Genomic DNA, 25,156 nt, shown 5'->3' on the forward strand with positions numbered 1-25,156 from the left:
AGCTGAAAGCTTGTCATTAATTTCCCCTAAAAATTACAGATTGTTCACTATGACCCATGCAGTTGTCTGAGGGAAGGAGTAGTGAAAGCTGCGATCCTGATTTTTGGAGGATTCCAGATCAATCTGGAATTTCATTATTGCTGATGGCAGTAGGGCTACCACAAGTTTACTACTGTTAGGTAGCTGCTTACAGCTAGTCAGGCCCATTCACTGAACACAATGAAACTCACAAACATGGAAAGCTCAACAACATGTTACACAGCAAGAGCTAGTGAGCTATATATGTTGGCAGAGAACAAAGAACACTGGCATTTAACATCTGCCTCCCTGCTCATTCTTTTATGCAAAAATGAATGTTATGTTTAGACGTTAAATAATCAACTCGTGTACCATGAACACACCACTGTTCCAAGTCAGTTAGGAGTAGTAGAAAAAGCCTAAAGCATGGACCTGGTGCAAGGCCTGAAGCCTGACCCAAAGTCAGTAGAAGTTATGCTATGGGCAACAGTCAGGCCATATCAAAAGCAGATCCTTTCCTGCTAATCAGTGTTTGGGACACAAAATTAGCACTGGTAGTGCTAGAGCATCCCTAAAACACACTACATATGTAAACACATTCCAGCAGGTCTGGCCAAGAACATCACCACCTAGCACATGATAAAACAGTTTACAAAATTATGAATAGCCATATTTTGTCTGAAACATCAGGAGAGAAGTACAAGGGGAGGTAATAAACATGTCGTAAAACATGCAAGTTGATACGTAAGTTGCTGATCCCAAATTGTTTCTCAGTCTGTAAACTTAACTCTTAATGCTTCAGCTGGCCTAGAGGGCCATGCGAAATCTCACCACAGACTGAGTTGGTCCACTGTCACAGCCACACCCATTGAGCTGGGTCCCCAGCACCATGGTTCATGGGCAGTAAGCAAAGACTGATTGGGTTCCTTTGCTACTAAACCAAACAGGTTTCTTCTTGACAGTTTCAGCTAGAAGCTCAGGGATGAAGGACTAAAACCTCTTGGCAGGGCAGAGAGGAAACTTCCTTTATCCATAAGCTAGCTACACAGGAGGAGAGAGCGAATTGTATTTATAGTTGTCAAACTGGCATCTGTTTGCAGCATTTGCCATATTTTACACTATAGATTGAACCTCGTTAGTTCAGCACTCTTGGGACCTGACTGTTGCTAAACCAGAGAATTTGCTGGACCACAGGAGGTCAACATTGTCTAACAGTGTTATCAACACTTCCACTGATTACTGGGCTCTTAAAAGACATTTAGGGGTAAAATAAAGCTAAACAACAGCACAGAACACTGAGAGCCAAGACTGGTGGCTGAAAAATACTTCATGGGACCACAGGAAACTTTGCAACACTCATGGTACGTGGCCAGATGGCTAACTAAAATCATGCCAGACCACGCTGCAGGACCAGAAAGTGCCATTCTAGAGACGTTCAACTTATATTGTTTTTATTCCCATTCAACTCAATAGTTTGGCAAAGAAAAATGGGTCTGAAAATAGATTTTAGATATATAGCAAAGGTGAATTTGTACAATCAACTACAAAAATTAAATTCCTTAATCACCTACGTTTTGCTTAATTTCAGTGATGACTTCAAGTATATTCTGCAGCAAAGCTCTTGCATTTTGTAGCAGATTAGTGGAAATGCAAAGTTCTATATCACCTTTAGATAAAATATTTAAAATGAAAATGTTATTGGATTAAGTATGAATATGAACAATTCCTTCACTGTAGCCTGAGGTATTTATTTTGATATTAAATATAGTTATTTTTAAGTTCTGTCCATATTTCCAGTTTTTAATTTGCTGCAGGTCACCACCACCTTTAGGGTTAATAACATCTTAGCTGGAGAAGATCTCAGCTCTCTGAATTGTTTCAGACATTGTCTAATTTTCATTTACCTTGTATGGGTCCTCCTCACAATCCATTAGAACAACAAACAAGAAAAAAAAATATGGCACAATAATATATGAAGGATACAATTCCATAGCTACAAGACCAGAAACATCCAAGGCTCTTTTCATAACTATGCTAAAGTAGCTACTTATTTTCTCTAAAGAGTAGGCACATACACAATGTTTGTACTTTTGGAACTTTAATTACTCAAAAGTAATATAAAAATATTTTAAAAAAATACTCAACTTGAGAACACTGCATGATTGAAACAGTTTAAAGGTCTTCCACAAAAAATGTATATGACAAAACTGATGGACAATTATTTGAGTACAGTTTTTACCAGAATTACAACATAATTATTCCCATTTAAAAATCAATAGTAAAAATAAACATTGATTACGCTACAGGAAATACTAAAAGGATGATAAACCTTTGCCATTTATAACCTGCGTAGAAAGAATCTGGTTTCCTAATTTTATAAGTGTTTGATGTAGCTGAGAAAAACATTTTAACAAGTTTTACAGTCTTAATACAATGGGGCCTCCCTAAACAATCGGGAATTTGGGGTTGGCTGTTAAGTGCCCATTAAATTATATTGGCCATGCTGACAGCTGATGTTTCTTAACTTTAGCAACATGTTATGTCTGTCATAAGAGCAGATTTATGATTTTCCTGAAAAATTATACAGAAATCAGAGAAGGCACAAAAATGCTTGGCTATAGTATGTAGGGGTGCATCTACACTGCACCTGTAGCTTAAAATATGCCACAAAATTTGAGCTATGCAAATTGCATAGCTTATTTTGAGTCAATTTCGAAATAGCTTGTTTCAAAATTTGGTGCTGTTTACACAGCACTTATTTCAAAATAAATTGCTATTCCAAAACATCTCTTATGCCTCATGGAATGAGGTTTACAGGGATGTTGGAATAGCAAGCCCATTATATTTCAAAATAAGGGACACACTCAAAAGATGCAGAATAGCTATTTCAGGATATCTCCGGTATCCCGAATTAGTGCTGCAGTGTAGAGACGTACCCCTGATGTCGCTTACTTTGGAATGTCTCAAGGGAATTCACATTCTACCTGTCCCTTGTATGGGACCAGAGTTTTAAGATTAGATAGGATTCATTCTAAATGACAACTCCTAAGGAGTTCTGAAGTGCTCGAGAAAAATCTCCACTTTCACAATAGATTTAAACACACCACAATTCAAATTTAAAGTATATTAAAAATAGCTTACACTGAAAAAATAAATCAAAATTCAGTTCTCTACAGTTCCAAAAAATGTCCTCCAAAAAGTAGCTAGCAGATGAAGTAGTCTGAAAACCATACTACTTTGTCTTTTTTTTTTTTTAATAAATCAGATGCAATGAGGGATAAATTTATTTTAAACCAATTCTGCAAAAGAATTCAACAATGTCATACTTCATAAAATACTTAATTACATAATTAAACTTATTACTATTACATAAAAATCACGAATGTGAACTTTTTGTTAGGGTAAGATTCATATTGATGTGTTGAGGTGAAAGACGGTTAAAAATAAAAATTTCATATACATACAGAAACTTTTTCTGGAAAAGTTCTATAATACACAACAATTTACAATGAACAAACTAATTAAGTTAGTGTTTTATTTCTTTACTATACAAATGTTATTACAATGAATTGTTCCATTCAGTCACTAAAATCCAATTAATGTCAGCAGAGTTTTCTGGCACTTTTATTGTAACTGTATTAATACATACACTTGCATGATTGCGTTACCCATTTTAAAATATTTAGAAAAAGTCACAATTCCATAGTGTTGTGGTTTGTTTTTTTTCTTTACATAAAGCCCTTTTAGAATTTGATAATCACACGTGTATAGAAGATAAGGGAAAATGCAAAATGATGGCATTGTTCTTACAAAGTTCCATTTGGTGGAGAAATTCAGTATAAAGGTAGTGTAAACATGTGAAAAATAATGTTTAGTACCAGAACTATATGATCCACTTGGATGCAATTCGTTTGTTAGATAGTGCTACCCTGATAGTACAAATATCATTATGATAGGAGAGAAAACCATTTAGTTTAATAATTAAAGTATATTAATTAGCTTAACATGAATTTCCAAACTTCATGCCAACAGATGAATGGAGTACATGAAGTTATTGCTTGATATGTCAGTAGCTGAAGAACACATTGTAGATTTAGTGTGAGCTGAGCTGAATGCCAGCAAAGGTTTGTCATGACTGTATTAGGTCAATATTTAAATATATTTTATCCCTCTATTTTTAAGCCTTCACATTTTCTTTTCCTATTTATTCTCACTTAAATAATTGTGTGTAAGAGTCTTTATAGACAAGAAAAGCAAAAGTGCAATCAAATCCCTGAACTAGTGTCATTTTACATTTGTGGCACCCATCACTATTAATACACAATAGCCACATCTCACAGTACCAAATCTGTCTTTTAATGTGTACTGTCCTAAGGTGGCCATTTACCAGCTAAGATCTTGATCTTGCGATGAGCTTTGGTTAGATAGTATTCCCACGCAGAGCTCATTATAGGATTGGAGCTTAAAAGATTAGAGAATTTTCCCTCTGATTGTATTGTATGGGTTTCAAGTTCAAACTAACATTTTTAAACATAACTTTATAAAATATCTCATTTTCTAGTTACCTTCATTATTCTTAATCAACTATACAGAAAAAATAAAAGAAAAATCTCTCATGCTACTTTCCAGTTACATTAATACAAGTATGACACAGTGCATTATGCTCTCCAATTCCACTATTGAGGTCTAGCATTTAATCAAGTTTGTCATACACTGTTTAAATTTCTGTTTTAATCTTGTCTATCCTAATTATATCCATGAAAAAGGAGCTTAAACTGAAGCTTATATATCTCAGATATGGCTGTACCATCTTTAAGGGAAAAGACTATCTAATTCTGAACATAGGAAATTTTATAGAACTGGAATGGAATTGTTTGGTCCCATAAAGTTCCTTTGTTTTAAACATTTTTTACCCTAAGCCCACATGTAATTGCAGATAATTCTCCCTTTAATAGAATGCATTATTAAATATTAGGGAGATAAAAGTTAAAGAATTTAAAACTTGAGTTTTTTTGCTATTAATTTTTATGCTGACACTCACTTTACTACTGAGTATTTTCAGCAAGCTTCTTTTGGAACCTGAAATCAATTGGGGGGGGGGGGGGGGCAGGAGGAGGGGAAAATCACATAATTAAATTAGAGTTTAACAGTTTAAAAGTGGTTTTGTGCAACTGTATTATGGAATTCCAGTTTGCAAATAAAAGCATGCAGAATGAAGACTGTTTTCTTTGATTCCTTTAAAGAAGTGAGGAACTCTTTGACAGTCCTTTACACTTGGCAAGTTTGTGCATGTTATGTAGGCTGCTGGCTTATAAATTGTCTCCAGGCTGGTACTGTGGTTCTGTAGCAGTGAAGTAGTCTTCTAAGAAAGATTGAATGTATTCAAATGTTGGTCTTTCATCAGGGTCCTTCTTCCAACATTGTTTCATTAACTCATGGAGAGATTCTGGACAGCCTTGGGGGCAAGGCATCCTGTATCCACGTTCTACTTGTTCCAGAACTTCACGATTCACCATCCCTACAATAAAAGAACTTTAGGTATGAATGAACTTACACAAAGAACAAACTACTTCAAAGTTAAATGAAACTTTCAAGATAACTGTACTGCTACAAAAGAAGGAATCTTTTACTAAAGACAGAATATGCTGGATTATTTAAATGTACTAAATTAAGTACATTTTCTGTAATATTCACTTACCCATGTTTATCAAAGAGCTAGTATTGGCTCATTCTCATGCCTATCCAAATACTTTTGCTACAGAACATTTACTATTTTCTTATAGGAATTTCCTTTGCAGGCATTCACCCCAAGCCCCCAACTCCCATCTGGAGTTCTAGTCACTGGCCATTTGATCTGAACAGACAAGAGACACCATAGATGGAAGTTGATAATTTTCCCGGAAGAGAACTGTTTTATAAACTCAGATCAACACATCAACATTTTTCATATTATTTACATTTATTAATCTAAAGCCTGTGGAACCCTTCCATAAGGAAGCCATTTTCAACACACCCCATAGAGATTCTGGCTGTACACAGCATCAGGTTGCTGTAAGTCAGGAAAGCTCCAAACCTGAGATGTCAGAAGTAAGCAAGTAGAAAGCAAGTTTAATATTCTCATTACTCTTAAATCTTATCAGTGTGATTATGAGGTCTTATGACGTCTTAAAGCACTTTAAATGTAACTATGCAAGGTAAGACACTTGTTATATATAATTAGAAAAGAATTATAAATACTTTCTACAAATGTACAAAGAGAAAAAGCAGGATTTTCCAAAACTGTAACTAAATATAGACTTAGGGGGCTAACTTTATGGGCCTAAATTAATAGTGGTGTTTTAAAATGCCCCACTCAACTCCCACTATTTTTTTGTTTCAAAATATTGGCTTTTGAATTTATGAAAATTTCCAAAATATTTCCTTAAAATAAACAGCTCAATATTTCAGAACACACTTGATGAGATTAATCAGCAGCTCTAGTTCAGGAAAAAGGTGCTTGCTGAGATTTTCAAGAGAGCCTGTAAAGGCAGTGCTGTAAACCCTTTGAAAACCAGTGGATTTTGGGTGCCTTATTAACTCCCTGGGTTTCTTTGAAAATCTCAGCCATAATAGCTAAGTGACATTGCTTAAGCAATGCCCTTTGCTTTTTCTCCCATAGTCATAGACGACCCCAGCTGTCCAAATGGTGTTCTGCATAGACAACTGTGGTAGGCAGGATTAAGGGACCTAGCAATAAGGAGAAGATACCTGTGTACTGTGGAGTATGACTTTTAGGAACGCTCTGCACTTTGCCACACACTACGACTAGTAGAAGAGCAGGGGCAGTCCACCAAAACCAGATGGGAATAGGGGATCTGCCCTATGGGATCTGTGATCCAACTGCCACCAAAGGTGCAGCTACAGGAGGGTAGGAAGAGGCAGCAGCTATGTACTCTGGGATGCAGCTTGCTTTTTATCCTGTTCCCCAGCCTATCAGGGAATGAGGGGAAAGTACTTTCATTCCATGCATGCCTCTTAACACCTGACAGAGGCATGCGTGCTTTCTGGAGTGCACAGCTGCTGCCCCCCATCCCTCCTGAAAATCCGTCCTTGGCTGCCACTGTTCCCTGCACCAATCGGGTGGAATGACAGTGCTGACAACTGCAGTTTCAAGGCTGCAGCAGCAGCCAGACTGGCTCCATTGCTTGCGGGTTTTATATACAGAATGCAAGTTTCACCTCCAGTCTCTATAATTCTCCTGGTTTAAAATCCTGCTGCTTGGGGTTGGCCCAGGGAAAAAGATTTGATCCCAAAGAAGCACGACAATTATATCAATCAAGTAGGAGTTAAAATATTTTAGCTTAGGAATTATCATGTTAGCATCTATTCATACTGAAAATAGTATTTTTGGAAATCACTGAAATAGTATTTTTGGAAATTATAGGCATGAGTCATGATGGCATTAAAATTCTGAGGTATCAAAATTATGCTAAAAAAGTGAGTGTTTGGGACTTGCCTATGTTCTGAAAGAAGATTCTTATTTGCAAGTCTTACCCTTTTGACATTCATGCTTCCTTTAGGAATAAATCTTGCTCCCCTGTCCTTTTCGGTGGGTATAGCCTGGCAAGCATTACAAATTAGTGTGGTTCTGATGTACAGGGAAGTAGAATGCGCAGTGTTGCAGGAACTCCTCTAGTAGATTTTATACCCTCACATATTATGCTCTATAGCAGCATGTTGGGAAGATTTTGAGGACATGGCATGATCAATAGAGCCTCAATCATGCATGCCCACTGATGTTCTCCAACAGGACACTGCAACCTAAGTTGTAAAATGTCTTTCCACTTGAAAGCCATGACACTCATCCATGTACAGAGAAGAGGATTTGTTTCATTGCTACATGTCAATCAGTAGTATGTTTTTTACAGAAATGGCAAATAGTACAAGAATCAACAAACAAGCTCCCCACAAAATACACAAAAATCCAAACACAGCAGAACCACAAACCAAACATTTAAGAGTACTAAACAGCGAACACCACCACTGATTAAACACTCTTAAGGCCTGAATCAAGATGACTCTGTGATTGATGAAAAATTTCCAGCCCTCTAACTTATTTATTTATTAAGGCCCAAGTTGCATGTAGTATTAGAGAAATGGGGCTTGACATTTTTCTTCTTCCAACTTTATATTATGGAGCATCATACACCATTACTTTCTTTTTGGAAAATCATTTTACTCCTCCAATGTTTTGTTAAAGTGCAGTTTTGCTTTCTCCAGTAAGATGTGAACTGGAGCATGTTAAAAGGGTTGCTTACAAGTCTAATCTATGAGGAGAAAGACAAGTTTCTTTTGTTAGGCTTTTTTTTGGCAACAGGAAATAGAAGCAGCTCATATTTCCAGTGGTGATTATTTTACCTCTGATTCAGACATAGGAGAAATATTAAAAAAGAAAGGAAGATTTTGAACAGTTTTATTTAAGAATACACTGTAGAATGGAATAGGATTCAAATGAGCAATCTGAGAACTTAGGACTAAAGGAATTTTTTTGAGTTTCATTATTTTAACACCAAACTATATAGATCTCATTATGATTATCATAATATCCTGGTGTAGTATCTTCTAATAAAAAATTGCTTAATGCTTTCTTACCTGGATATGGCACTCTACCCTTTGTTACCAGTTCTGTCAATAAAATTCCAAATGACCACACATCAGATTTGATTGTAAACCGACCATATAACGCTGCTTCTGGAGCTGTCCATTTAATTGGAAATTTGGCTCCTAATACAATAGGGGGAAAAAAAAACCCCAAACTGATTCTTGCTTTTTTTCTTACATACATTTTTCTTATACTTTAGTGTGTGAATGCTTGTGTATAAATAATTTGAAATACTGTACATATTGGCCTTGCAAGAATGTAAATGTTGCTTTGCTAGTTCAGTTAGTCATATGGCTTAATATCTTTTAATATAAAGGGATTTTTCTGACTGAAAAATATTAGCAATAAATACTGGCCAAGGTTTTCAAAACTGACTTGTGATTTTGGTGCCCAATTTGAGTCACTTAAAAGGGCCTTGATATCAAGAGGGGCTGAGCACTCTCCCTCTGAAATTCAGGTCTTTACAATGTGCCTCCGTGGTTGGGCACTCAATATCACTAGTCACTTTTGGTAATTTAAGCCATTATCACCAAATAATATTCAGTTTACACCTGGTAGTGAAAAACTGCAGTAATTCAAGTAGTGGGGGTTGGGACCAAACATGCATGCCTTCAAAGCTATGATTATCCACTATATATCTAAGAGAGTTTGCCTGTTTGATCAGGAACTCCTCCTAAACAGTAAAAGCTAGGACCTTCAAATCTGGTATGCAGCTTCCGTTTATCATAACTTAAAGCCACATAAGTGTTTGGTTGTGCCAGGGAAAGGGATGTGCCTACAATGGGATTGCTTTCTCATAAAACCAAACAGAAAAGAGACAGAATCATCAAATCAAGCAGAGTCCTCAAAATTTACATAACTGAGGCTACGTCTAAACTACAAAGATTTTTTTTGAAAGAGGATATGCAATTCTGCAGGAATTTGCATATCTTCTTCCGATCACATTCTTGAAAAAGGATCTTTCGAAAGTGAAAGTAGTCTGGATGCATTTTTTTTTTCAGAAACACCTCCGCATCTAGACTTTCACTTTCCTGCAGAATTTGCATATCCTCTTTCAAAATCAAAACATAGTCTAGACGTGCCCTGAGTGAATACTGAAAGACACTGTACCAAGACAAGCCAGAAAAATAGAATGAACCTGCAACAGAATTGCATTTCAAACTTTACAGAAGAGAGATAAAATGGAGAAATTTGGAGTAGAAAGGTAAGTGAGTAGTCAACTACCCGATATGCCTAAACTTAGGGTATGTCTACACTACATGCCTCTGTCACCAGAGGCATGTAGATTAGGCTACCAGACATAGTAAAATGAAGCGGCGATTTAAATAATCGCCGCTTCATTTAAATTTACATGGCTGCCACGCTGAGCCGACAAACAGCTGATCAGCTGTTTGTCGGCTCAGCGCGATAGTCTGGACGCGCGGGTGTCGACATCAATGGGATGAGGTTTACCTGGGTGGTCGACAAATACCTTTGATGTCGACACCTGCGCGTCCAGACTATTGCGTCCAGACTGATCAGCTGTTTGTCAGCTCAGCGCAGCAGCCATGTAAATTTAAATCGCCGCTTCATTTTACTATGTCTGGTAGCCTAATCTACATGCCTCTGGCAACAGAGGCATGTAGTCTAGACGTACCCTTAGAGGCAGCTATCTATTACAGGCAGCAGCAGGGGATGAGAGGCCAATCTTGGCTGTTGCAGTCTCTTTTCGTGGCAGCCCAGGCTGGCTTCGGGCAGAGGTTGCTGGACCTGGTGCAAGCCAGGACTGAGCAAACCTGGCTCAGTCCCAAGCTTAGTCCCAGGCTCGTAAAATGCAGAGCTGCAACTGTCCCACTCACGCCATCTGGGGACCTACATCCACTGCGGCTCTGCAGTTTAAATGCAGTAGGAGCTGGGCTGTCTGCGTGTCCAGCTCCTACTACATGTAAACTGCAGAGCCACAGTAGGGGTACCTTCTGAACCAGTGTGAGCAGGTACAGAACACGCCTTCCTTTATCGACTACATGACCAATCGATAACTAACTGTATAGTCAATACAAATTGTAATTTCCCATCTCTTTACATCCTTAATTTGGAGTAGGGCGCTGTTCAGGCACAGCTAATGCTTAAGGTTTGAAAACTAAAAGAAAATGTTATTGGAAGCCAAATAGCTATTTTTTGTTAAAATATAGTAAATGAGAAGAGTTTATAGGGATGAAGAAAAAAGCACTCTTGATGGAATTCCCATTTACAAATATTTACTAAAAAAAATTAAATGTTAAAATTTTTCCAATCCCTTTTTAAAAGAAATCCAAAATAAAAAATAACTTCATAAAATACTGTATTTTTGAAAAAGAATCATTCAAATAAGGCATTTTATTTAAAAAACTTAATTGATTTAAGGACCCGAACAATGCCGGGTAAATCTTCTAGTTTTTATATATATATATATATATATATATATATATATATATATATATATATATATATATATATATATATATATATATATATAAAAATGCATAAATATTCAGTATATAGGTAAGTACTCTGATGCTTCTTTCAATTTGATAGCAAGTAACTCAAGATATATAGAATTATTTATACAATAAATACATCTGCCTTACCTTGTCTTGCAGTGTACTCATTGTCTTCTATTAATCTTGCTAAACCAAAATCTGCAATTTTACACACAAGATTGTCTCCTACAAGAATGTTTGCAGCCCGAAGGTCTCTGTGGATGTAATTCATCCTTTCAATGTAAGCCATGCCATCAGCAATCTTAAAAGGAAAGGTTTTATTAAAAGCTGTTTTTGGTGACCATGCTCATTTTCTCCAAAACCATAACATAACACGTTAGTCTTTTTGACTCCACTTCTGCTATATATTAGGGATGTCAACATGTAGTCCACTACATGATTAACCAATAAGCCTGGGCTTATCAGTTAATCTTATCGACTACACGAGCGGGGAGAGGGTAGAAGAACCGTATCAGAGGCAGCAATGTGGGGCGGCAGGCAGCCTGTCTGCACAAGGTGCTAGTTTTTAAACTGGATCCCCTACCTGCCACCCCGCGCTGCTACCTTTGATTCAGAGGCAGCAGTGCAGGGTAGCAGGGGGATCCCTGAGAGTAGGGCTGGGAGCCCACTGGCTGCTGGATCCACCCCCAGGGACTATCGAACAGTCATGTAACCGATAAGATTTCATGCAGTTATACGACTATTCAATTACACAATATATAACATCCCTACTATATATCTGAATAAAATACATTATAATTACCCATTATAGCTTACTGATGATTAATAACATGTATTTGACTCCAGAGCATCTAATACAGAGATATTTCTTGTAGCAAATTATAAAACTTCAGCAGAAACTGTAAAGAATAAAAGCATACAGTAGCTAGAACATTCTGCTGTGATCTTCAGTAGGTACACCTGTTTCACATTTTTAACATGTTTTCTATGTATTGACTTATACAAAGTACCTGAGCAGCCATGTCAACTAACTGTGGAAGTTTTAAGTATTTCCCTTCTCCTTCTTTAAGGAAATCTAGTAAGCTACCTGTAAAAAGAAAACAAATATAATTTAGGAAAGTGGACACAATCATTAAGGTCTAGCTGAAATCCTTTAAGAGGAAGCTTTTCAAAGACACAAATGGGATTTAGGAGTCTTACTCCTATTAACTTTCAAAATCCCAGCATCTCTGAAAATCTCTTCCTAAATAGTTCTTTATCCAAAATGTAGTACTGGGCTTGCATGATATAACAGTGTTCTTTTAACTGCACACACATGTGAAAATTACTAACTGCAAATTTCATCCAATTCTGCATTCTCCTCTATTTAAAAAAAAATGGTCATAAGAATGTCTCTCCTCTTCCCATATCTCTATTACTTCACCACATTGAAGAAACAATTGCTCACAAGGTTAATATAAAGAAAGCATACATTAGGAATCAAACACTGCCATATTGCCTACTAGTACTGCCTTGGATGCTCAAGAGAATCCTTAAAAAGTTTAGCTTGAACGTTAATTAATCTATACAAAATCCTGATATTAACAGAACATTATGGCTACGTCTAGACTGGCCCCTTCTCCGGAAGAGGCATGCAAAGCAGGCAAGTCAGAATAGGGAAATCCGTGGGGGATTTAAATATAAATAGTTAATTTACTTGCAAGTAGGAATAAGAGATTCTCTGGAAAAGGGCTTTATTCCGGAGGATCACACCAGTCTAGACGCTCTTTTCCGGCTTTTCCCCAAGCCGGAAAAAAAGCGGCGGCCATGTTTATTTAAATCCCATGGGGGATATTTAAATCCCCCGCAGATTTCCCTATTCTGACTTGCCTGCTTTGCATGCCTCTTCCGGAGAAGGGGCCAGTCTAGACGTAGCCTATAGGTACATGAGAAAGCACAAGCCAGAAATTACCCAAGATAACTTTGCACATGGCACCTTTACAGTGCTCCTTATTCATATGCTTAATAGACCTCAGTTTCTGTAAAATGGGGACTATTATACTTACCTCCTTTGTAACTCTTTGAGCTCTACTGATGAAAATTGATTTATAAGAACCAGGCATTATTTTGCATATGACAATTATAACCATTACACACACACACACACACACACACACACACACACACACACACACACACACACACACACACACACACACACACACACACACACACACACACACACACACACACACACACACACACACACACACACACATCCATCGTGCAATCCTTTGTGCCACTGTATATAGCAAGTAGCATATGCAAAACAACATTAAGATTGCAAAATCAAGCAGTTTAAAGTTCAGCTCTCTTGTGCATGTGCATTATAATATAATCTTTAATTACAAGATCCTACTGTTTTGTTTTTTCTACTGGACCATTTATCTTTCTTCCCCATCTCTCTGCAGCTGAGTTCTTAAATGGGAGACAGCAGGGGGAGGGAGCACTGAGAGCAAAGGAGTTTTCCTGCCCTCAGAGCTGGTAGTTGGTGCCACAATGGTTACCAGAAGCAAGAGAAGAAACAGCAGGAAAAGGCTTGCTCAGCCCCTGCAGCACTGGGAGGGTGCAAGATCAGTCTGGTAGGCATGTAGAAACTGGGTCAAGATGCAACATGTTTGGTACAGACAGTCTTTGGAGAACAATGCTGCCAGTCAATAGCAAACATGTTATTGGGCACATGCAAACTGAAATGGTCAGAAATGTAACATTTGGCTAAATTTGAGTGGACTTTTCACAGGGACAGCAAAAGAAAATTGCCAAAACCAGCTGAACAGTGTGGCTCCTGCTGGGCTGCATTTTGCCCACCCCTGCAATATAATCTGGAAAACATTAAATGAAACAGACATCAGAAGAGATGAGAAATCTTCAAAAGAAGGCAGGTCTAAAGTGAAATGATTTAAAAACAAATGAAGAAGGAGATCAGGATGCAAAATCAGGATATGGGATTGGCTACAATCAAAAAGATTATTATGGCAGGGACACTGCAGAAAACAGATGATAGGATGACAAAGAAATAATATAAACCAAACCAAGGTCAGTCAGACTTAGAGGCTGACCCCTGACTAGAATGTAGGGATGTAAAATCCTGTTTAATAGTTAAATGCAATGCTAGCACTATGTCTAACTGATTAAAGGGGATGGGCGGGGGCAGCTCCAGAGCTGCCATGCCACTCAAACAGCCTGTTGCAAATAGATCAAACTATTGGCCTACCAGCCTCACCAGTGTTTCTTTTAATTTGACTGAATTTATGGGATTATCACAAAGACTTCTGCCAACTAGCAGGCATTTCTGCTAGTTGATTCCTAAAACTCATCTGGTCAAGTTCAGTAAAGAAATAATTTTGTACTGCCATAATTTGATCAAATCCGCTAAAAATCTAAGGATAGAAAAAAAAAATCAGATCCTCTCTCTAAGACCAGAAAAATCACTTAAAATCCACTGGACTTATTTATTTACTCCCAACCACTAAGATTTTTAAAAATCTCAACAAAAATGCTGATTTCAGAACCTATGAATTTCAGAATCACAAATTCACATGTGGGACTAAGTTAGCACATATCAGTATTCAACATGAATCAAAATATACTTTTTTGGTTACTTGGACTTTTAACTTTTAAACTTAGTGCTTTACAGTTAATAACATACCTTTTGTCATGAATTCAGTGACTATGTAGATTGGCTCCTCAGAAACAACAGCATATAGTGGAACAAGTTTGTCATGTCGTAATTTCTTCATGATCTGAGCCTCCTGCAGGAAAGCTTCTGGCATCATTGTACCAGGTTTTAGTGTTTTGATTGCTACTTTTGTGGTTCCATTCCACGTTCCTAGAGATACAAGTACATTTTACTGCCCAGCTATCCTTTTAAGTTGTTTTCAACTGAAGTTACTTTCATTCTTGGTTTAAAATTGTTAATGGGATAAAGCAGAGAAAATTTGTATTTGGTAATTCTGTATATTTATAACTAATAAAGTTCAAAGCTAACTGAAGGTCTAAAGTTACAAAACAAAATTGTGTGTGTACTCACATGAACAACAGATGAAATTATTAAAGCCCATTTTTCAAATGAAATTTACTTTTATTCCCCAGCCTTATTGTTGATGTCTCCATCTCCATTTATTAGTTCTTGTTGTCTATTTTTTCACCTCCCATCACACTTGTGATTGCTATTCCTTCCTTGCTTTTCCTTTATAGTGGCTGGTTTATGCTCCCTGATCCCAGTATCCTTACTCCTGGCTAAATCTCATATTTCATGCTGTGAATTCACATCCACAAATGGAGGTGGTATCCATGACTAAGGTAAGACCCTAGACAGGTCTCGGGCTGTGGATTTTTGTTTACTGCCTATGTCCTGTCCATGATTTTAACTAAAAATAGCTGCAACTAAAATGTACCCTTAAATATGACACATCACAGCTATTAGTAATTTTTCCTTCAATTCTTCAACAGATTCTTTCCAGACTATGATATTTTAGGTAAAAACAAATAATTCCAACAGGATAAGTATACATATAGTACTCTTACCCATCCATACTTCCCCAAAGCATCCTTGGCCCAGCTTAACTTCTAGCCGCAAAGACTCTCTAGGAATTTCCCAAGCATCTTTTGCTAACCCCTGGGTCTGGGGTTTCACAGTTGGACACACATTCGTTAGTTTATGACACAAGCCATCAGCATGTTCTGAATAATTGGAAAATGAAATAATTTAAGTTAAACAACATACAAAAGCCTATGATATAAGGAAATAAAATAAAATAAAAAATACCTAACAAAGCTATCTACTGAATTTTCCCCCTTTTACCATAGCTAAAAAGAGCTTTGTTTTATATAGATATAGATATAGATATATATAAAAAAAAAATCAGCACCCTTACCAAATGCACCAGACACAAAGTATGTCTATACTGCAACATAAGCCCAGGGTTAGTGGGACACGAGTCACCTGACCCATGTTAGAGAAGACTTTTTCCAGCATCTACACTGATTCTTAATCCTTAAGACTCTTCTTAACCAGGCTTGAACCTAGGGCTTGAGTGTCCACGCTGCAGCACACAGACCCACATCAAATCAAGTATATCCCAAAATCCCTAGCACTCTCCTCAAATATGGCTGCTCAAGCCCTTTGACCATGGTGAACTGAGGGAAACCTTTACTGTAACCTGCAGGGTGGTAAATAAGTTTGAAGAGCCCAACAACACAGGCTACTGAGCAGACTTTGTGGTCTGTGCGCTCCCAGATCCCAGAACCAACATGGAGGAGGCACTTTTTGAAGAACTTTGGCTAGTTTCACTCCTGTGTCAGGAAACAGGTAGAATATCCATCAAACGGTAGTGAATATTTCGGAGGTAATTAGTGACTTTGAGATATTAGGTTTCCAATGTGCACCAGGACCACTGATGGGATTTATGTGCTGATAGTTTGCACTGCTCAAGAAGCACAAGTACATAAACCTCAAAGGGTACTATTCCGTTGTTATGAATGTCAACCAGAGCTGCTTTGGGAAGTTTATGATGCCAAGTTTATTCATCCATTGAGAGTCTGTGTTTATAGACAGACTAGGACACTATTTGCACCAAATGACACTTTCACAGCATTATTCCCTAGCATTATTCTGGTGAACCCCACATGTCCCCTCTATTGGGATGGGCCAAGGAAATATGCCCTTCCCCAAAATGTGACTGCCCAAGTGCAGTTTTTGCTTCAGGAAAAGTTTGTAGGGATTGGGTCAGAATTCATAAAGGACTCAACAGGATGATGTTTTATCTTTCATATGGCACCGCATATTAATTCCTCAGCCCTCTTCCTTCTCCTATCCCATTTCCAGATAAAATTTCAAACCCCAGTTGAATTTGTGGCAAATGATTTATTTCACCTATGCAATGCAGTGACAGCAATACACTGAAGAAACAAAAAAGCTTTATTTATAAAGATTATACATTACAACATTCACTCATCGTCAGGCAGCCTAGTGCCATTAACAAACATCAGTAACAGAACTTTTAAGAAACAAAAGGGCATACCGGAGTAAACAGCGAAACCATGTAAAAGACAGAAGCCCCTTCCTGTTGCATGTCCCCTACCCACCTGTTCTCTTTCTTCGAATTGCTGCAACAGGGGTGGGGCATTAATATGGGAGGGGGCCCAAAATGGAAGACTGCATGGGGCAAAGTCATCTGGCCTTGCCATTCATGAGGCTCAACTACATGGGCCACCCAGCCATTGAGTTTGCCAAGCTGTTTCTAGACTGCACCACAGACTCAGGCTGGAGTGTTGGTAATGCAGCCTGAGGAGCCACTATTGTTGCAACCATTAGTGATATCAGCTGTTCAAACAATTAATTCTGCTGAGGTCTGTCCTTAATTCGTAGCCACTGTTCTTATTCCAGGAACTGCTAGGCTCTCTCACTGAAACCCTACCCTCAAGCTGTGGAGCCAGTCAGCACTTATCCTCATGGCTGGAGGAAAGGCATGGTAAGAGACGAAGGTCCTTTTCTATTTATGATACTGGACCTGCTTATTGGCCCTGTCCAGAACTTCAATCAAATTCATCAGAAGAGACTTCCTCTTTGAATGGTCTGTAAAGGTTTGCTGACTCAGGCGCCTGTTGCAGCATCTGTTGTGAGCTGTGGAGATACTATAGCCAGCAGAGGTTGAGGAACAGGACAAGACAGAGCGCTATTTTCTCAAATAGCTCACTGCACAAGCATGAAGACTGAACATTCAAGGGCAGAAAACCTTACTGTTCCAATCTGAACTTTAACATATTGTAAGAGGAATGCTTTAAACCACAGAAGATCCCTGGACACAGGTTGGTTTATCTCAACAAAGGAAGTGCAGAAACAATGGCAAGTTAAAAATTCAAAGTTGTTTTTTTTGCTTTCTAAAACTCGCAGAATGACTTGAATCAGGGGAGGGATGCCATCAGCAGCTCTACTACAAAAGCTTTTTCTATCATTTCAGAACTGCCTCATTTTGGAAGACAACAGTTGCTGCTGTGCCCAATTAGCAAAAGAATTTTTATTTCAAACAGCTGGTGGGAACTGTGCGATGTATGCAACCTAAGTATTTAAATGCAGTGACTGAGCAGCACATCTATGAATGAAATGAACTGGTTAGCTACTGGGGTAGCCATGGAAAACATGCCCTTTCCCAAAATGTGACTGCCTCTGGAGCTTCTGCTTCAGGAAAAGTTTGTAGTTATCAGCATCTGGGATTAGGTCAGAATTAATAAAGGATTCAATGGGATGTTGCATTATTTTCCATATGGCACAGCCTGTTAATTCCTCAGCTCTCCTCTTTCTCCCATCCCATTCCCAGATGACATTTCAAAGCCCAGTTGAATTTGGAGCTAATGATTTTTTTCACCCATGGACTACCCTTAACTGAAATGTACTAAGCTTTGTAAACCAAACACATTTACTCTCACTCACCCAGATTACTGTTTCCGGGTGACTCGTTATACTGTTGAGCGATCACAAAGTGAGATACTTACAGGCGTGGCAACATATTGTTATTTTTAAGAAACAAGAATGTCCTAGTAAAAATTCATTTCCCATGTTTTTTTTTTTAACTGTTGCCTACCAGGGAGCCAAGCCACTGGCTAGTAGACAACCCTGGGGCTTCAAATAGCTAGTCAATTGGTTCAGAAGATGGAAATCATTCTTATCCCTCTATTAACATTAAAATGGAGCCAGAAATTACCAGACCTACGGGTAGCTTCTGTCCCTTTCATGTCTGCAACAGGCTATAGAGTGGGTGATACCTTGGGAGGTGGAAAGTATCAGACAGCTCCTTTGAGTATGGCTTCAGGATATGCTGCTGCTTCTCCTGCTGCAAAGCCTCCTCTGGGATTGGTTTCAGTAACAGCCACTTCACTGTCCTCTTGGCATGTACTGCTGGCTCCCACCAGTCTCCATGTTGAATTCTGGGAATAGAATGGCACCATTCCCACTGTCCAATCATGGTGCACTGTTGTTGACTCCATGTTCAGTGCAATGCCCATCATCTAGTCAAACTCTATATAAAATAGGCATCACGTTGGCAAGTTGTTCAAGATGTAGTTCTGGTCCCTGCTTTTCCTGTTCTCAGTCTTGACCATTTAATTTGCTCAGGTAAACTTGCAATGCTAGCAGTTTCTCTGTTATTTGCCAGTATGTGTAGTCATTCCTGGTAGTATTATAAAATCCACGTTTTGCTGGCCTTGCGCTAGAGGTTCACCAAAATTTGGCTGTTCACCCTTAACCATTAAAAGCTCTTTGCAAAAAGTCTGTTCTAGTCAGTCTCCACTGTGATCACAGAAGGCTCTTTGATGGTGTGTTTGTAGTTCAGTGTTCAGAAAACAACAAATAGGGTAAACACGGAATCATGAAGCTACTGTACTACACCAAGAGTTGCTTTCATTGTTCTGGAGACCACAGGAAATTTTTGAGACAGAAAGGACAATGGAAGTTGTCTCAAAGGATCACAAGAAAATTTTGGCAGACTCCAAAGTGCCGAGGCAGGGTGTGAGAGAGTGCTGTCTCTCCACTGAAAGCAACAGAGCTAACTCTGGTTCCCTGCTTGATTCCTATGTCTGAGCCTGACACATAAAAAGGGGATCTGGGCTCAAGCTTAAGTGAGTCTGAATTTACATTGCAGTATGGACATTCCCATGTATCATGTACTCAATTTTCTCTTCCTGTAAAAATCATTAAAAGAGTATTGTACCCCAAGGAATTCAGCCTACCTGTATAGTGTTTAACCAACTTCTGAAGAGACTCAAATTGTGCTCTGGTTGTGATATAGTATCCACCATTATCAAGTTTTCTGATTTTGTAGTGTTTCACATTATCGCCTCTGACCTCATCCCAGTCACGTATAGAAAGGGAATAAGCACCTAGAAAACAGTATGAATTGTTTCTTACAAAGAGGTCTGTATATGAGAAACAATCAACTCTTTTGCCCTAGAAAGGAAATAAGTTTAAAAAATACCTTTAGTGGTTTCACTCTCTCGTACTAAGAAAATACCACGTTGGTTCCCAGGATTTAAAAGTAATCTCTCTGCATCTTTCCTGCCCATCTTACCAAAATACCATCTAGAAGAAGTTAAAGGAAATAATTGGTAAGTGGAGATACTGTGGTAAAAATCTGCATAAAATAGCACTATACATATTGCTTCTTTAAGTTTCACTTTTTTTTCCTTCAAATCTAAGGAGCCTTTCATAAGACCTAACACTTAAATTGGCAGCAAAGTCTTGAGATATAGATACAAAGCTGTTTCATTATTATTATTATTATTCATGTGGTGATTTGTAACAGAAGGCTAACACTGAAAAAGTGTTTCAACTCATAATGCAAATTCTCAGACACCGGTATTCATAATAAATACAGTGAGCACAAATCTATACTGCTACGATCTGTTGGACTGATAAGGAACAGCCAGTATTAAAATATTGACTTCAATCTGAACAGCAAAACATCTGGGCTATGTCTACACTCGTGGCTTCTTGCGCAAATACGTCCATTCTTGCGCAAGAATCCGCAGAGCATCCACACTTCCTACCTGCTCTTGCGCAAGGAAATTTACAGTACGGTATGGTAAGAGAGGGCTTCTTGCGCAAGAGCGACGCTCTTTTTTAACAGGTGTAAATCCTCTTGCGCAGGAGCTCTTGTGGGGATTTCTTGTGCAAGAAAGCCCTATGGCTAAAATGACCATCATAACTTTCTTGCGCAAGAGAACGTCCACACTGCCATGGATGCTCTTGCGCAAAAGCACATCTCCCACATGGCAGTGTGGACGTTTTCTTGCACAAGAGTTCTTGCGCAAGAAGCTTCCAATGTAGACATAGCCCTGGAGTGGGCTTCTATTCACAGCAAGGACATTCTGACTTCCACATTAGGGGGCACAGTGGTAGCATATAGGTTATATAATATAACCTAAGCAATAGGTTGTATTATTTCAATTTAGTTCACAGAATCATGGAAATATAGGGCTTGAAGGGACTTTGAGGAATCAAGACCAGCCTCTTGCACAGAGGCAGGACCAACTAAACCCAAAACCTCCGTGAGAAGTGGTTGTCCAAACAATTCTTAAAAACCTCCAGTGAGGCAGGTTATACATCCCTTAGATGTCTATTCCAGACCTTATCTATCTTAGTTTAAAAGTTTTTCCTAACACCTAATTTAAATCTCTCTTGGTTCAGATTAAGTCTGTTACTTTTTGTCCTACCTTCAGTGCACAGGGAGAACAATTGGTCAGGTTTTCTAAACTTTAATCATTTTTGTTGCTCTCAGATGGACTCTCCAGTTTATTCATATCCTTCCTGAAGTGTGGCACCCAGAACTGGACACAGTACTCCAGCTGAGGCCCCACCAGTGCTAAGTAGAGAGGGATAATTAACTTGTGTCTTATATATGACAGTCCCATTAATACACCTCAGAATTATAATAGATTTTTTCAAAACTATCACATTGACTCATTTTTAATTTGTGATCAACTATAAACCCTATATCAGTGTTTCTGAAAGTGTTCCACGGAATCACTCTCAGAAACACATTAACTGTCCGTCCCGGTTTGTTTATTTACCGGCGTTGCGGCCATAGAGCCTCGTTGGCTGCAAAGGATGAAGCAGAGCCAATGGGAGCCGCGAGGCTCTGTGACTATGGTGCCGGTAAATAAACAAACTGGGGCAGCTAGTTAATGTGTTTCTGAGTGTGATTCTGCGGAACACTTTTAGAAACATGCCCTATATCATCAGCAATATTACCACCCTACCCAATTACGCCCCATTTTGTAACTGAGCTTTGATTCTCCTACTAAGATAAATACTTTGCTATTAATATTTTAATTAATGACTTAAAGAAATGAGAACACATTTTTGGATGACACCAGGCCGGGAGTCATCCAAGCTCTTTGAAAGATAAAGTTAGAATTCAAAATGTTTTGACAAATTGTAGAGTTGATTTGAAAGTAACAAAATAAGCTTCAATAAACAGAAATGCACTGTAGCCTTGCAGTACTCCACTAGATATACTCTACCAGTCTAACAGTGGACCATTGAAAAATTCTGTACCTTCCTTTTAATAATTTCATCTAAACCACATTTCACTAATTAGCTTATTACAAACAAACAATGTGGAACTGTGACAAAAGCCTTATTAAAATCAAGTTGTAACACATCTACTGCTTCCCTCTAGGTCAGTAACTCTGTCTAAAAAGGAAATTAAGCTGGTTTGGCTTGATTTGTTTTTGACAAATCCATGCTGGATATTCCTTACCACCCTATTATCCTATAGAGGCTTACAAATTGATTATTAAATAATTTGTCCCATAATTTGTATATATTAATATACAAAAAAGAAGCCTCTATCTGTAAGCTATAGGTTCTCCTGACATGCTAACAGAATATAACAAAACCCAGGAAAAACCTAACACCTTCCTCTTACATTTCAGAGACAGGGCAATGTGTTCAACAGTATGGGCGGGATCAGATAAAAATGAGATAAAATATATTACCAGCATACTGAAAACACTGCAGCAGTCCATGCTTCCTTACTATCCCTCATAGCAGCCTTGTTAAGTGTAAAACAAGAGGAGTATGTAATTTAAAGTATGTGTATGTGTAAGTGCATGCATGTCTGTCTATACCCACACTTGCATTATGCACATGGAACTATTCAAATAAGCACTTTTTACTCCTCTCGCCTGCATCCCCTACCTAAAAATGAGCCATTAGGAATGTAAGCGACTAGTCAACTAGCCGATAAGCAAATGCTAGTGACCTGACTAGTCACTCCACCCCAGTCCCCCCTTGCTGCCTCTATTAGAGCGAGGCAGCAAGGGCAGGGGGAGCAGGAGCTGGTGCTGGGGAAATGGTAAAGCTGGTTCCCCCCAGTACCGTCTCTGTGGGAGGCAGAGGCACAGTGGAAAAAGGGTAGTAGTGGGGACCGCTTCAGTCCCCACTGCCTGCGCTTCTAGAGCCCTGTGGGGCTCCTATACATTTCAAAAGCAGAAGTGCCACAAAGAGCATAGGGCGAGCAGTCCCTGCTCGTTCCGTGCTCTCTGCGGCACCCCATCTCCCCCGTTGCTGCCTCTACAATAAGCAGCAAAGGGGGGGAGGGGAGGAGGGAAGACAGGAGCCAGTGCTGGGAGGAGCCGGCTTAAAAGCCAGTTACCCCCAGCACCATCTCCGGGTGCTATCTGCCCCCCCCCCCCCCTCCAGAGACAGCAGGAAGGAAAGGGGATGCTTCTGTGAAGCAGCTCCTGTCCGCAGGGGTCTCAGTGGGGAGCTGGGCCCTACCACGGACAGGAGCTGTTGCTGCCAAGCAACCTTTGTTGTGGTGGCCAGGCTGGCTGCGGGTGGGGGATGCTCAGGCAGCAGCCCCTGTCTGCTCACAGCCCTAGCTGCTGCAAACAGGGGCTGCTGGACTCAGTGCCAACTAGAACTGAGCAGTCCTGGCTCGTGCTGATCACTTAGCCTCTGCATTTTAAATGTAGGTAAGAGCACAGCACGGGTGGCTCTGGAGCCAGCACAAGCCAGGACTGCTCCGTTTCAGCTCGAGTCAGCTCTTCTGGAGCTAGCGGGATGCCTGGGGCAGAGCAGCTGGGGTGCTGCCACCGGGTTGGTCTGGTAGTGCTGTCCTTCGGCGCTGCGAGACCAACCCAGCAGCACCCCAGCTGCTCTTGGGGACACCTAGGACAGAGCAGCTGGGGTGCTGCCGGGTTGGTCCCGCAGCCCCGAGGGGCAGCACTACGGGACCAACCTGGCAGTACCCCAGCTGCTCTGCCCCTGGCTTCCCCGATTCAGCTGCTGGTCAGTTTCAGCAATGGCCGAATCAGGGAAGCTGGGTGCAGAGCAGCTCCAATTGTCCAGCAGCCAGAGCACTTCTGGGTTCCTGATGGTGCCGGACCATCAGGAGTGCCGGAGCACTGGATGCCGGACCAATGGAGTTTTACTGTAAATGGTACACATATAAATGGCTTTATTGGCACTCCTGAATGATCTGCAAACTAATCAGGCATTCCAAACTCAAGTCAATATATTTTCTTACCATACCACACTACATTTTTTCTGCCAGAGCATACTTGTAGTTTGAGAGTAAATGTATATATACACTAGGGGGCTGTGCCCTCTGCTCCTTATGCTCGCCTACTTCCCTCCCACTCCCCTTTTGCTTCATTGAGAGAGCATGTTGATGCTGATAATGTCATTCTGTCACCCAGCAGGAACGTTCAGTCATCCGGCAGGAAATTTTTTTATTTCTGTCTATCTAGATAGATAGCGATCACAGAAACACATGCCTCCCCATTCTCATTTATATTTTTAAGCTGACTTAGGTGCAAATTATGATCTTATTGAATGAAGAGGCCTTCAATTTGAGTGATTTCCTCCCACTGATAGTCCTCTTCAGAGGATTACTGCAACATTCCACAAAATATTTTCAAGTAACCATTTTATTTTACCCCTTGAAAAAAATAGGAGCATGTATTTGAAAAGGGAGTTACTCACCTCGTGCAGAAACGAGTGTTCTTCGAGATGTGTCCCCCCGTGGGTGCTCCACTGTAGGTGAAGGGTTGCCCTGAGCCGCAGATCAGAGCATTGTATAGCAGTTTCCCCTGTTGAGCCACGCATGTCCAGGAGGTCTCTCGAGCCCTTCCCGCATCCTGAGGAGCAGGATTCAACCCCCTCCCTTTCAGTTCCTCATCTCCGCCCGAGAATTTTGACTCCAAGCAGAGGGGAGGTAGGGAGGGTCGTGGAGCACCCACGGGGGGACACATCTCGAAGAACACTCGTTACTGCACGAGATGAGTAACTCCCTTTTCTTCTTCGAGTAGTGTCCCCGTGGGTGCTCCACTGTAGGTGGCTACAAAGCAGTATTCAATGTAAGGCTGGAGGGAGCCGGAGTCATTATTTAGCAGTGGTAGAGAGTACTGCTGTGGCAACTGCTGAATCACTCTTGAGTTGTGGAAGGATAGCGTAGTGTTTAGCAAAAGTATGGTCTGAAGACCATGTTGCTGC

The 25,156-nt window shown here is 39.6% G+C and overlaps 1 protein-coding gene across 2 annotated transcripts in view; it reads right to left on the bottom strand.

Moving 5' to 3' along the window:
• Positions 1–3,254: 3,254 nt before the first annotated feature.
• The window catches only part of YES1 (YES proto-oncogene 1, Src family tyrosine kinase), an 86,123-nt gene continuing 64,221 nt past the window's right edge, over positions 3,255–25,156 (bottom strand). For both annotated transcript variants that reach the window (XM_075920917.1, XM_075920918.1), the window contains exons 5-12: positions 20,130–20,233; positions 19,885–20,034; positions 15,685–15,840; positions 14,807–14,986; positions 12,129–12,205; positions 11,266–11,419; positions 8,650–8,781; positions 3,255–5,536 (exon numbers count right to left, since the gene is read on the bottom strand). In XM_075920917.1, coding sequence (XP_075777032.1) covers positions 5,328–5,536; positions 8,650–8,781; positions 11,266–11,419; positions 12,129–12,205; positions 14,807–14,986; positions 15,685–15,840; positions 19,885–20,034; positions 20,130–20,233 — 1,162 coding nt within the window. In that variant the 3' untranslated portion in view covers positions 3,255–5,327. The remainder of the gene's footprint in view (positions 5,537–8,649; positions 8,782–11,265; positions 11,420–12,128; positions 12,206–14,806; positions 14,987–15,684; positions 15,841–19,884; positions 20,035–20,129; positions 20,234–25,156) is intronic.

The sequence above is a fragment of the Pelodiscus sinensis genome, chromosome 2 (genome assembly GCF_049634645.1).
Source record: "Pelodiscus sinensis isolate JC-2024 chromosome 2, ASM4963464v1, whole genome shotgun sequence".
Classification (NCBI taxonomy): Eukaryota; Metazoa; Chordata; order Testudines; family Trionychidae; genus Pelodiscus; species Pelodiscus sinensis.